Source organism: Lepus europaeus, chromosome 5 (assembly GCF_033115175.1).
Source record: "Lepus europaeus isolate LE1 chromosome 5, mLepTim1.pri, whole genome shotgun sequence".
In the NCBI taxonomy this organism is placed as follows: Eukaryota; Metazoa; Chordata; class Mammalia; order Lagomorpha; family Leporidae; genus Lepus; species Lepus europaeus.
Window position 1 is genome coordinate 121201537 of NC_084831.1, and position 15029 is coordinate 121216565.

General features: G+C 42.8%; 1 protein-coding gene across 2 annotated transcripts in view; it reads right to left on the reverse strand.

Moving 5' to 3' along the window:
* GON4L (gon-4 like) overlaps positions 1-15029 on the reverse strand; it is a 69534-nt gene that overhangs the window by 23490 nt on the left and 31015 nt on the right. For both annotated transcript variants that reach the window (XM_062192450.1, XM_062192449.1), the window contains exons 8-12: positions 14904-14999; positions 13521-13640; positions 12911-13081; positions 10985-11177; positions 1568-1669 (exon numbers count right to left, since the gene is read on the reverse strand). In XM_062192450.1, the coding sequence (XP_062048434.1) occupies positions 1568-1669; positions 10985-11177; positions 12911-13081; positions 13521-13640; positions 14904-14999 (682 nt within the window). The remainder of the gene's footprint in view (positions 1-1567; positions 1670-10984; positions 11178-12910; positions 13082-13520; positions 13641-14903; positions 15000-15029) is intronic.

Below are 15029 nucleotides of genomic sequence, written 5' to 3' on the forward strand. Positions count from 1 at the left end.
TTACTCCAATACCTGTATATACTCAATAAAATCAGTGATTGATTTTTTTCTATTTTTAAAGATTTCATTATTTCTTTATTTGAAAGGTAGAGTTACAGAGAAGAAGAGGCAGAGAGAGAGAGAATCTTCCATTAGCTGCTTCACTCCCCAAATAGTCACAACAGCTGGAGCTGGGCTGATTCGAAGCCAGGAGCAGGAGCTTTGTCCAGGTCTTCCAGGCGGGTGCAGGGGCCCAAGGACTTGGGCCATCTTCCACTGCTTTCCCAGGCCATAGCAGAGAGCTGGATTGGAAATGGAGCAGCTGGGACTCGAACCGGCACCCATATGGGATTCCGGCGCTGCAGGCTGGGGCTTTAACCTGCTGTGCCACAGTGCAGGCCTCCAAAATCAGTGATTTCTGAAACATACTTGGATGTTTTCAATAATTGGGAAATTAACTAAGAATAAAATTTTTTTAAAAATGACTCAAGCAGGGCTGGCACTATAGCTCAGCTGATTAAACCATCATCTGCAGTGATGGCATCCCATATGGGCACCAGTTCAAATCCTGGCTTTTCTACTTCTGATCCAGCTCCCTGACGATGCGCCTGGGAAAGCAGTGGAAGACGGCCCAAGTGCTTTAGGCCCCTGCACCCACGTGAGAGATCCAGATGAAGCTCCTGCCTCCCAGCTTCAGCCCAGCCAACCCTGGCAGTTGAGGCCATTTGGGGAGTGAACCAGCAGATGGAAGACCTCTGTCTGTCTCTCCCTAATTCTTTCAAATAAATAAATAAATCTTAAAAAAACAAAATGACTCAAGCCAAGTTATTCTAAATTGTTTTCCATGCTCCCGATCTTGTTCTCTTTAACCAACCAATCAATATACTGACCCGGGATTAAATAAAAATCCTCTTTCTACAATCCTAGTAAGTTCCTATTACTTCCTGTTTAAAGCTTTTTGAGAGAAAAAAACTTTCCAAGATCTGAGCACTGCTTATTTTTTCTACCACCATTGATTCACAATTATATCAAGCTACTTACTATTTTCCAAATAGTTTATTATTTTACATTTTTATGGTTGGCAAAGGCTCTTCTATTTGCAATACTCTTCTCTCATTCACCAAAAATGTCTTGTCCCTGCTTTGAATTTAAGATAAAACATTTCATCTTGTGAACCCTTCCCTAAATCCTGCCCCCTCCTCCATACCATACACTAAGGATGACATCCCCTTTTAAGCCACTGCAACATATAAAATGTACTTACCACGTGTCACTGTGTATCCTAACTTTTTCTGTTTGTACCCCCTGCCAAGTGACTTACAGGACAGACCCCATATCTTATTCATCTTAATATCCCAAGTATTATCCACAACAAGCAGTAAGAACTCAATAAATCACTGTGGAATATACAACTGAAACCTGACAGGCTTTCTGAAAATAACCTAAATTGAAAGGATTATGGGAATAACTGCATAGAGAAGAAAGGTCCTAATCTGGATGAATCACAAACTTCACACCCTGACATCCAGAAAGTGAACAACAGTAGATGGGAGCCGGCAAGAGTAGGCCTCATCACAGACAGACTCACTGGTGATTCTCACTGCCCGATCAGTGCGGAAATCCTCGGTGTCAGGTTCGTCAAGATCTTCCAGGAAATTATACTCTGGGTCATCATCGTCATCTGCTTCATCTAGGGAAAAAAGTTACAGACACTCATTCCCAACATTGAACTCACACCTCTTTTTGAAAACTTTGGATTTTTAACATTGCAATAATCTGTTTCCATATAGCACATGTATTCCTTATTCTAACATTTATTTGAAAGGCAAACAGACAGACCAAGAGATCCCCCATTTGCTGGTCCACTCCACAGACGCCAATCACAGTCCCTGACCAGCTCAAACCCTGGAGAATGGAACTCAATCCAGGTCTCCCACATGGGTGGTAGCACATTGGAGTCAGCAGCTGGATCCCAGAATCAAACTCAGGTACTCCTATGTGGGCATCTTACTGCTAAGCTAACTACTCACTCCTTAAAGAGCATATACTGTTAACTTTTTACATAATTCATTTTTTCCTCAGTGCCTCTGCACAGATCATTTCCCACAGCTGATTCATCTCACTCATTCTCTCCAATATGAAAATTTCCTTGTGTCCATCAAACAAAATTATCTCAATTTGCCTCAAAGCCAAATAATGAACATGATTTGTCTCATTAACCCCATTTTGAGTACTATATTTCATGAAATTATTACTTTTTGTAAAAAGCTATTTATACAAAGATGTTGGGGCAGGTAATTGGCATAGAAGTTAAGATACTGCTTTGGATCGGTGTAGCTCTGGCCATTACAGCCATTTGGGGAGTGAACCAGCGGATGGAAGACCTCTTGTTCTGCCTCTGCCTCTCTATAAATCTGCCTTTCAAATAAAAATAAATGAATACATCTTTAAAAAAAATACATGAGGGGGCCAGTGTTCTGGTGCAGTAGGTTAAACTACCACCTGCAGTGTCAGCATTACATATGGGAGCTGGTTTGAGTCCCAGCTGCTCCAATTCTGATCCAGCTTCCTGCTGATGCACCTGGGAAAGCAGTGGAGGACAGCTTAAGTGCTTGGGCCCCTGTACCCATGTGGGAGACCCAGAACAAACTCCTGGCTTCAGCCCGGCCCAGCCCTGACCATTGCAGCCATCTTGGGAGTGAACCAGTGGATAAAAGACCTCTGCCCCGCAACCCTGCCCTCCTGACTCTACCTATCAAATAAATTAGTTAAAATTAATACATTGAGAATAAAAGAATTTCTAAAATTCCCCCAAATTAGAAAATGATGACTAAATTATAATGTCTTAATATGATAAAGTAGTATACACATATAAAATGGAGGGACAGGCATTTGGCACCCATATCCCACTATAAGAGCACCTTGACTTCAGATCAGCTCTACTCTACATTCCAGCTTCCTGCTCACATACACCCAGAGAGGGAACAGGTGATGGCTCAAGTAACTGGGTCCTAGTCACCCAGGTGGGAGACTTGAACTGAGTTCCTTGCTCCTAGTTTCAGCCTGTCCCAGCCTGGCTATTGTGGGCATTTAGGGATTGAACCAGTGGATAGAACTCTCTATCTGCGTCTATCTCTCTCTTGCTGTCTCCCTGCTTTTCAAATAAATAATAATTAACTAATTAATTAAAATGTAGGGGCAGGCATTGTGGCATAGCAGGTGAAGTCCCCAGGTAGGAACCCTAGATCCCCTATCAGAGCACTGGTTTGAGTCCCAGATACTTCTCTTTCAATCTAGCTTTCTGCTAATGCATCCTGGGAGGCAATGAATGAAGGCTCAAGTGCTTGGGCCTGTGCCACCCAGTGAAGACCTCAATGCAGTTCTGAGCTCTTGGTTTCAGCCTGGCCCAACCCAAGCTGTTACACACATTTGAGGAATCAATCAGCAGATGCAAGATTTCTCTTTCATTCATTCATTCTTTCTTTCCCCTACCTTTCAAGTAGATGAAATCAAATAAACTGTTTAAAAATGTAAACATGTAACCATTCTATAAATGTTCAATAATACATGACAAATGCACCATATAATCTAATATACACATAACAATTTCAAGTATGAAAAACTATCTCTACAATGGTGAGAATCATAAAACTGTGAAGGCGGGCCGGCGCCGCAGCTCAATAGGCTAATCCTCCACCTGCAGCACAGGCACACCAGGTTCTAGTCCCGGTCAGGGCACCGGATTCTGTCCTGGTTGTCCCTCTTCCAGGCCAGCTCTCTGCTGTGGCCCAGGAGTGCAGTGGAGGATGGCCAAGTGCTTGGGCCCTGCACCCGCATGGGAGACCAGGAGAGCACCTGGCTGCTGGCTTCGGATCAGCATGGTGCGCTGGCCACAGCGTGCCAGCTGCGGTGGCCATTGGAGGGTGAACCAACGGCAAAGGAAGACCTTTCTCTCTCTGTCTCTCTCTCTCACTGTCCACTCTGCCTGTCAAAAATAAATAAATAAATAAATAAAACTGTGAAGGCATCCTATTATGGAAGCTTTTTTTTTTTTTTTTTTTTTTTTTTTAAAGATCTATTCATTTATTTGAAAGACAGAGCTACAGAGAGAGAGAGGTCTTCCATATGCTGGTACATTCCCCAAATGGTCGCAATGGCTGGAATTGGAAGATCCGAAGTCAGGAGCCTGGAGCCTCCTCCGGGTCTCCCGCATGGGTGCAGGGGCCCATGGACTTGGACTTCTACTGTTTTTCCAGGCCATAAGTAGAGAGCTGGATTGGAAGAGAAGCAGTCAGGACTTGAACTAGTGCCCACATGGGATGCTGGCACTGCAGGTGGCGGCTTTTACATGCTATGCCACAGCGCCGGCTTCTATTATGGAATTTAAGGTGATGTTTTTCCCCACATAGCGTTGTGGATCAGTGCTAAAAAAAACTTTCTGTGATGGCAGAAATATATGTACTACATAGATATATGTACTTTACAACACAGTAGCCACCAGACTCACGTGACTATGAAGAACTTGAAATTGGCTAGTGCAACTAAGAAACTGAATTAAAACAAACAAAAAGACTACCATAGAGAGAGTAATGGAATTCCTTACAATAATGTATTCATTGAATATGAGCAATCTCTAGGAAACATAATGGAAAAATTTCTAAAATATAAAGGTAAGCAAAAAGAAGCAATTTTCAGAGGCAGAATAAGATGATATATTTTTTTGGAAAAAAATTGAGATAAATACATGCATGATTCCATACAGAGAATACAAGGAGACTTCAGCACATTAATGAAAAACTAAATTAAAAGTTTTTCCCATTGAATCTAGAAAGAAATTATACTATTAACAAAGAGTGAAGAACATAATTCACTTCACTTTCTACTCTACCACAGTGTTATTATTTTTTCTTAACAAATGAACATCTGTTGTTAGGAGTATTAGTGTAGGGGCCAGTGCTGTGGGGTAGCAGGCGAAGCCACTGCCTGCGGTTCCTGCATCCCATATGGGCATCGGTTTGTGTCCTGTCTGCTCCTCTTCCAATCCAGTTCTCTGCTTATGGCATGGGAAGGCAGTGGAAGATGGCTCAAGTGCTTAGGCTCTTATATCCATGTGGAAGACCTGGGAGAAGCTCCAGGCTCCTGGCTTCTGATTGGCCCAGCTCCAATCACTGAAGCCACCTAAGAATTGAACCAGCAGATGAAGACCTTTCTCTCTATCTCTACCTCTACCTCTCAAATAAATAAAAATCTTTTTTTAAAAAAGAGTATAAGTATATACATAGTTATTTTTAAATTAAGATTTATTTATTTATTTGAAAGTCAGAGTTACACAGAAAGAGAAGGAGAGGCAAAGAGAGAGCTCTTCCATCCACTGGTTCACTCCCCAGATGACCGCAATGGCTGGAGCTGCTCCAATCCAAAGCCAGGAGCCAGGAGCTTCCTCTGGGTCTTCCCACAAGGGTGTAGGAGCCCAAGGACTTGGGCCATTTGTTACTGCTTTCCCAAGCCATAGCAGAGAGCTGGATTAGAAGTCGAGCAGCAGGGACTTGAATCAGCGCCCATATGGGATGCCAGCACTGCAGGTGCTAGCTTTACCTGCCTAGCCACAGCACTGGCCCCTTATGTACAGTTTTGATTCAGAATCATTGTATTGATAAACTTTAACTTGATAATTGTTTTGCTATTTTTTATTAAAGATTTATTTAGTTGAAAGGCAGACTTAAAGGGAGATGGAAATAAAGAGATGCTCCTTTCACGGGTTCATTTCCCAAATGGCCACAACAGCCAGGACAGGGCCAGGCACATGGGTCATCTTCCACTGCTTTTCCCAGAAACACTAGCAGGGCTCTGGATTGGAAGTACAGCAGCCGAGACTGGAACCAGTGCTTATATTGGATACCAGTGTCGCAGATGGTGGCCAGTCCCCAGTTTGATAATTCTTTACTCACCATTTATATTCAGTTTATATTAATTTGCATTGTTTACAGACATTTAGATATCAAAAGTTTTTCATTTATCTATGGGATTATCTCACCAATAAAAATTATTTAACTCCTTAAGAACAGAATCCTTGTATTCCTAATTCTTACAGAACTTTCTCTAAGTCTCTTTTTGGCAGGTTCTTTTGGTTTGATCTTTTATTTATTTTTTTAATCAGAGAGACAGAGACAGAAAGACAGAGATCTTATGGCAAAACTAATTAAGCCATTGCCAGCAATGTCAGAAGCTGGTATGGGCTTTGTTTGAGACCTGGCTCCTCTGCTTCCAATATAGCTCCCTACTAATGTACCCAGAAATGCATCAGAAAATGGTCCAAATGCTTGGTCCCCTACCACCCATGTGGGATAGCTGGATAGAGTTCCAGGCTCTTGGCTTCAGCCTGGCCCAGACCTAGGTGTTGTGGCTATTTGGGGAGTGAAACTGCAATAGAAGATCTCTCTGTTTCTCCCTCTCTCAGTAACTCTATCAAATAAATAAATAAGTCTTAAAAAATAAAATAAAATAAAACTCCTTCATCCACTGGTTCACTCCCCAAATAGCCAAGGCTGGGCCAGGCTGAAACTAGGAGCCCAAACACAATCCACGCACATGGATAGAAAGGACCCAAGCACTCAAGCCATCATGCTGCTTCCCAGGGTGTGCAATAGCACAAAACTGAATGAGAGGCATAGCTGAGACTCCAATCCAGGCACTCTGATTTGGGATGCAGAAGTCCCTAGCATGGCACGTTCTTCATTAGCACTGATGGATAATGACAGTTCTAAGAAGAGACAATGAGACACGGGCAGTATGTACAGGTTTAGACTCCATCTGTTTGGATACAAGAACTGCAGTAGATATCTTTTGTTCGCAGCATACAAACGGGTCAGCAAACATTATTCTCAGAGAATCCATTTGGCAAAAATGCTGAAAAACATTTAGGAGGATTCTTTCTGAGTTCAGCTTAACCTTCAGCATCTCAACTGTAGACTCTGCCCTTTGGGTCTAATTATTTTTTTGACCAATTTACAACGTCAGCATCTGGGGCCAGCAGTATGCTGCAGTGGGTTAAGCCGCTGCTTGCAATGCTGGTATCCCGTATCAGAAAGCCAGTTCGAGCTCTGGCTGCTCTGCTTCCAATCCAGCTTCCTCCTAACGTGTCTGAGAAGGTAGTGGATAGTGGCCTAAATGCTTTGATTCCGGCCACCAACATGGGACACCAACCTGGCCCAGATTTGGCCTTTGAGGCCATTTGGAGAGTGACCAGTAGATGGAAGATCTGTCTCTGCCTCTCCTTCTCTATCACTCTTTCAAGTCAATAAAATATTAAAGAAAAAAAAAAGTAAGCATCTACCCAGCTGATCTTATATCAGTAAGTCCCTCCAGCACTATCTCATAATCACTTTCTCCAGGCGAGAAATAAATCTTTTAAAAAAAATCAAGTGTTTCCCCCTCCTCCTACCCATCTGCTCATTTCCCCAACCAACTCCATCGTATACTTTTACTTTTCCTAGACCAATATATTTCCAACCTTTAGGATACATAAGAATTGGATTCCTAGATCATACCCAACGGAAACTGATTGAGAAGACTGGAGAGGCAGCCCTGGAATCTACATCTTTAGTAACCACCACCCAACAAATACATCTTTAAATGCCTCAATTCTGATTTCAAGTGCTATGAATCACTGTGAGAAACACTACACTAGACTCCCCAAATCCTGAAAGCCAACTCTCTCTGGCCTTTCCCTCAAATAGCTACTGTCTCAGCTCTTTGAACCAATGTAATAAAAATGAGGAACAAAGCAGCTACTACTACTAAGACTAGAGAACTCCCCGGATTTCCCAGCAGTACTTCGTACTATCCTAGGCCAAAGCCCAGAAGCAGAGCTTGCTATGAAAAGTTACATCCTTTTTTAAAGAAAATGATTTAGGGGCAGCCAAGTGGTCCAGAAGTTAAGTAACAGTTTCAGACTGTCACATGCCATATCAGAATACCTGGGTTTGAGTCCCATCTCGGCTACTGATTCCAGCTTTGTGCTAAGTCACACCCTGGGAGGCAGATGAGTAGTGGAGTTCCTGCCACCCATGTGGGAAACCCAGACTGAGTTCCTGACTCCTAGTTTCAAACTGACCTAATATTTCTCTCTCTCTCTCTTCATGCACGCGCACACATACACACTTTCTCTTTCAAACAAAATGAAAATAATTTTTTAAAAAACAGATTTTTGGCCGGCGCCACGGCTCACTAGGCTAATCCTCCGCCTTGTGGCGCCGGCACCCTGGGTTCTAGTCCTGGTCGGGGTGCCGGATTCTGTCCTGGTTGCCCCTCTTCCAGGCCAGCTCTCTGCTGTGGCCAGGGAGTGCAGTGGAGGATGGCCCAAGTGCTTGGGCCCTGCACCCCATGGGAGACCAGGAGAAGCACCTGGCTCCTGCCATCGGATCAGCGCGGTGCACTGGTCGCAGCGCACCAGCTGCGGCGGCCATTGGAGGGTGAACCAACGGCAAAAAGGAAGACCTTTCTCTCTGTCTCTCTCTCTCACTGACCACTCTGCCTGTCAAAATAAATAAATAAATAAATAAAAATTAAAAAAAATAATAAAAAAAATAAAATAAGTAAAAACAAATTTTTTTTAAAAATGGTGGGGGCCGGCACTGTTACGTGGCAGGTTAATGCCCTGGCCTGAGGTACCAACATCCCATGTGGGCGCCAGTTCAAGTCCCGGCTGCTCCACTTCCAATGCAGCTCTCTGTTGTTGCCTGGGAGACTGGAAGAGGATGGCTCAAGTCCTTGGGCCTGGACACTGGTTTTGGATCGGCCCAGCTCTGGCTGTTACGGCCAGTTAGGGAGTGAACCAGTGCATGGAAGGCCTCTCTCTGTGTAATTCTGACTTTCAAATAAATAAATAAATCTTAAAAATATATACATTAAACTGGATTCTGGGTTTGTGTTCCAGCTGAGCTTCCTTCCAGTTTGCTGTTAATACACATCCTGGGGGGCAGCAAGTGAGTTCCAGGCTACTGGCTTTGGCCTGGCCTGCTATTTTGGGCATTTTGGGAGTGAACCAATGAATGGAAGCTGTTTGTCTGTCTCTGTCTCTCAGCCTTTCAAAATAAAAACTAATAGCTTTTTCTTAAGTTTCATGTATGTAGATAGGTACATTTTTCCAGGGGATGGCTGCATACGAAAGTATGGGTGGGTAACAGAAAACTCTGAAGTCCAGACTCATATGAGAAAGAATAACAGGGGACTGATGTTGTGGTGCAGGGGTTAACCCACCACCTGCAACACCAGAATGCCATGAGCGATGGTTCAAGTCCTGGATACTCCACTTCCAATCCAGTTCCCTGGAGCCATTTGGTGAACAAATCAGCAGAAGAACAATCTCTCTCACTCTCTCTCTCTGTAACTCTGCCTTTCAAATAAATACATAAATCTTTAAAAAACAAAAATATTACATACGATTTTCCTTTTTTTTTTTTTTTTTTGGACAGGCAGAGTGGACAGCAAGAGAGAGAGACAGAGAGAAAGGTCTTCCTTTTTCCATTGGTTCACCTCCTAATGGCCGCTGTGGCTGGTGCGCTGCGGCCGGCACACCATGCTGATCTAAAGCCAGGAGCCAGGTGCTTCTCCTGGTCTCCCATGCGGGTGCAGGGCCCAGGGACTTGGGCCATCCTCCACTGCACTCCCGGGCCATAGCAGAGAGCTGGCCTGGAAGAGGGGCAACCGGGACAGAATCCGGTGCCCCAACCGGGACTAGAACCTGGTGTGCCGGCGCTGCAAGGTGGAGGATTAGCCTATTGAGCCATGGCGCTGGCCTACATACGAGTTTTTAAAAACTCTCAGATATATCTTAACATATTATCAGTGATCTCTCTGGGATATGAAACTATCATCGTGGGGAAGGCTTTAATAATTTTCTTTATACAGTGTAAGTATTTGATTTCTTTATACCAACCACATATATTACTCTTAAAACAGAGAAACAAACAAACAAAAAAACTCTAGAGGATATATCCTGCAATAGCTACCACACTAACTCACGTCAATTCCATACATTTGCCTCCTCTCTTCCTAGTCACTGTTTTCAAAAAAGGAAAGACACATAAAGATATCTTCCATCCACTGGTTCATCCCCAAATACCTGCAACAGTTGGGTCTAGGCCAGGCTGAAACCAAGAGTCAGGAACTCAATCCAGGTCTCTTACAAAGGTAGCAGGGAGCTACCTACTTGAGCCATCACCTGCTGCCTCCTGGGGTTCACATTAGCAGGAAGCAGAAATAGAGCCAGGACATGAACCCAGGCATTCATATATGGAAGGCAGGAGTCCCAAGCAGCAGCCTAAATGCTGTGCCAAACTCCCACCCCTACTGTAGGTTATTGTGCTATTCTCAAAGTCTGATTTCACTTGACTTCATCAAGATAGTTAGGATACTTCCACCTGTGTCACAAAGACCCTTAACTGACATAATGTTTTGATGTACTACTATAATCTCATGAAATCATACATAAAATTATATTGTAACCAGTGTTATGGCACTCAAGAGTTAAAGTTGTAACCTGCAATGCCAACATACCATATGAGTGCTGGATCAAGTCCTGGTCACCCCACCTGCTAATGAGCCTAGGAAGGCAGCGGAAGATGGTTCACATACTTACACCCTTGCCACTCACATGGGAGACCCAGATGGAGTTCTGGGTTCCTGGCATTGGCATGGTCTAGACCTGGCCATTGCAGCCATTTGGAGAGTGAACCAGCAGATGGAAGATATCTCTCTCTTTTCCGCTAACTCTTTCAAATAAAAATAAAATTGTGGCAACTACATTCATGTTTCAAGGGAAGATATTTGACATTCAAGATTCCCAAAGAAATTCAGAATGAAAAAAAGAAAATTAACTATTGATTTAAGGTGAATTATGTTAAATGCAAATTAAAAACAATAAACCCCAAACACCTCATTTTTAAACTTTCAATTAATGAAAATTTTACTACACAGATGGAGTAAATGTAAACGAGACACTCACCCTCATTCCCCACATCATCATTCATCAGTCCCCCCAGCCACATCTTCCAGTCCTCATCGTCTGCTGTGTTGGGGTCATACATATCAGGAGTAATGTCAGGAGCTCGGAGCTCCGCCTCCAGCTGGCCCAGGGGAACATCTTTCAGGGGCATCTTAGAACGGGTGCGGAATGCAATGAGACTGTCATCCATGGGCTAAGCAACAGAGGGAAAAAAGGTCACTGAGTGAATAAGGCTTCCAAATTCTCTAAATCTCATTATGTGCTCTGGGATTATCTTACTTTAAACCACAAAATTTCAGCTGTAAACAATTTGGGTTTACTATTGTTTCAGAAATTTTAAGAAAAATTACATCAGTTTGAAACCAGTATTTCAGAAACACAACAGCTCTATTGATACATAATTCATATGCCATAAAATTCACCCTTTAGCTATTAAGGGTATTATTGAGGGGCTAAGGCTGTGCACAGCAGGTTAAAAGCCTGACCTGAAGCACCAGCATCCCCTATGGGCGCTGGTTCTAGTCCGGCTGCTCCTCTTCCAATCCAGCTCTCTGCTATGGCCTAGGAAAGCAGGAGAAGATGGCCCAAGTCCTTGGGTCCCACTTGGGAGACCCACAAGAAGCTCCTGGCTCCTGGCTTCGGACTGGCACAGCTCCAGCCATTGTGGCCATCTGGAGAGTGAACCAGTGGATGGAAGTCCTCTCTCTCTGTCTCTACCTCTCTAACTCTTTCAAATAAATAAAATAAATCTTAAAAAAAAAAAAAAAAAGGGTATTATTGAAACTGGGAAATCTGAGAGAGTAATCTGATCAGATACCTAATTTTGATAATTGTACTATATGATAACATAAGAGAATGGACTCAATTTTAGGAAATACATAATATAAGCACTTAGGGGCAGAAGAAAATTATAACTGTAACATATAGGCACTGGCACTGTAACACAGTGGGTAAAGCCATGGCCTATAGTGCTGGCATCTCATATGGGCGCTGGTTCGAGTCCCAGCTGCTTCACTTCTGATCCAGTTCTCTGCTATGGCCTGGGAAAGCAGAAGATGGCTCAAGTCCTTGGGCCTCTGTACCCGTGTGGGAGACCCCCACGAAGCTCCTGGCTTCAGATCAGCACAGTTCCAGCCATTGTGGCCATCTGGGGAGTGAACCAGTGGATGGAGGACCTCTCTCTCTGCCTCTCTATAACTCTGCCTTTCAAATAAATAAATAAATCTTAAAAAAAAAAAAAAAAAAAAAAAAAAAAAAAAAAACTATAACATATACTCTAAAATTATTTAGAAAAACAAATGTGTGTATAGACAAAGAGAATGATAAAGCCACTGTGGCAAAAGGTTAATACAGGTTAATCTAGGTGATGTTGCTCCTGTTTCACATTTTAAGATGTTCTCTAAGCATACTTTATGCCTTCCTTAGAAAGAATGCCATTCTTACTTAACATTAAATAACACAAACCAAACAGAGTATCTAATGATTTGGGGTGGGCGTTGTGGAGCAACAGTGAGTTAATCCACTGCTTGGGACACCTGCATCCCCTACCAGGTTCTAGAATCAAGTCTCACCTCCATTTCCAATATAGCTTTCCACTAATGTGCCCAGAAGAAAGTGAATGATGGCCCAAGTACTTGGGTTCCTCCCACCTACAACCCAGATGGAGTTCCTGCTTCCTGGCTTCAGCCTGCTCCATTCATGGCTATTATAGGCATTTGGGGATTGAACTAGTATAAGGAAGACGCCTTTCTTTCCCTCTCTGCCATTTAGCCTTTCAAATAAATAAACCTTGAAAAAGAACTGACAGTTTCAGGGCTCTTACTCGTTAGATAAGAATATAGTATTTATCCCTCTTTCTTGTTCATCTGAGCAACAGCTAAATTACTACATTGGACTATCTCAGTGATTTAGAGTTACAAGGTTTACCTGGAAAGAATCCATGCAGACTGGACTGGAAGCCAGCTCTTCATCCACCGCATGCAGCTTCTCCATGAAAGTGCTATCCCTAGTCTGTTTTGGCTTGGGAGGGGGCGGGGGCCCCATGGGTACCACCTCAGCACTGATGTGCCTAATGGCAGGTGTGGTAACTTTCTCAGCCTGATTGAAAGAGACAAAAAAAGGAGAGATGGGGGGGGGGGGGGACAGGCAAGAAAGAAGAGAGCCTTCCATACTTCCAGATACTACTGATCTTTTCCTTTGCAAACTAAAGTACTGTCAAGTACTAGACTAACCTAACTAGGTTTCATATTATTTCCAGGGAAACCAACAGAATGTTACTTAAGTTACCAAAAAGCTCAGAATCTAATAAAAATGACTTTAGGACAATATTATGGTATGAGAGAAGAAAAAAGTAGAAGAAAAGAAACTGCTGGTTCCACATTTTTGGATGAGAACTCAGAAAAGCTCTCCCTTATCACATAACTGTTCAATGACATCAGAGACTTTGAAAAACAGTGACAGGCCAGAATCATCACAAATAAACAATCTAGCTGTACAGCAGCATCAGCCCCATCCCCTTTGTGAGGTGCTGGTTTACCTCTGGTAAGAGGCCACTCTCCTCATCGGTCTCAGTCATCTCAGAAGACTGCCTCAATCTGGATTTCTTTGCCCCTCGTGGAGATGAAGCAGTGCTTTCAACATCACTTTCCAACAAGCTCTATAAAAAAAGTCAAGTTCACTTTTATATTTATGCCCCCTGCCTCAATTCACTGACTTTGAAGTATTGCAAGAGAAAGAATCACAAAAATCAATCACTCAATTTGTCCAAGTAAGAGAAAATAAAACTTAAATAGAAGTTTAATATCTTTTAGGGGGGGAAAGTGATCAGATCATTATCTTCATTTGCATTTTAACTCTGTAAAAGTATAAGCCAATAGTTTAAAGTCCTTTTACAAAGAAGTCCAAGAACACATTAATAAATAGGTCAAAGAAAATATTAATGAAGCAATGAAAATGAATAAGGCTGTAAGTGATAATATAGACAAAATTCAAAAGCATAATGTTCAAAAATATTTTTGAAAATATAAACTTTTATCGGCCGGCGCCGTGGCTCAACGGGCTAATCCTCCTTGTGGCGCCGGCACACTGGGTTCTAGTCCCGGTCAGGGCGCCGGATTCTGTCCCGGTTGCCCCTCTTCCAGGACAGCTCTCTGCTGTGGCCTGGGAGTGCAGTGGAGGATGGCCCAAAGTCCTTGGGCCCTGCACCCCATGGGAGACCAGGAGAAGCACCTGGCTCCTGCCTTCGGATCAGCGCGGTGCGCTGGCCATGGCGGCCATTGGAGGGTGAACCAACAGCAAAGGAAGACCTTTCTCTCTGTCTCTCTCTCTCACTGTCCACTCTGCCTGTCAAAAAAATAAAAATAAAAAAAAAGAAGAAAAAAAAAGAAAAGCATAATGTTGAACAAAAAACAAGTCAGGAACAAAAACAAACACACTCTCAGTCCATTTATATAAAAAGTTTGAAAACAATCAAAACTGAGCTACAGGTATAGAGATGCATATTTAAATATCTTAACCATAAAGAAAAGCATGGAAACAATTACCCAAAAAAAATCAGGATAGTGGTTATCTTTGGGTGATGGGAGGTCATTCTGACAGGGAAGGGAGGGCACAGAGGAGTTATCCTGTTAATGTTAATGTTAATTCTTGCTGTAGGAGAAAGCTTCATGAAGATTCGCATTATAATCATATAAACTAAATTTTATTCTATGCACATTTCTGTGTTATATGTGTGTTATATTTCATAATAGGTAAAAAAAGAAAACATTAAGTACGTATGAAGAGCAGAAAAACACCTCACAGCAAAAAAAATGATAATGCCTGAATCCTTTCTACAGAACAGCTAACATAACCAGGGAAGCAGAGTACACCTTATTGCTTAAGCCAAATTTCTTCTTATCACCAATGGATACTTACTGACCTCTTCAGCAGTCTCATCTTCCTCTTCGTCGTCTGGCTGGTACTCTTCATCTGAGGAGTCATCTTCTTCAAGGTGGATATCCACAAACTGAGGCGGCTACATTAGGATAATCAGAAAGAAATGGAG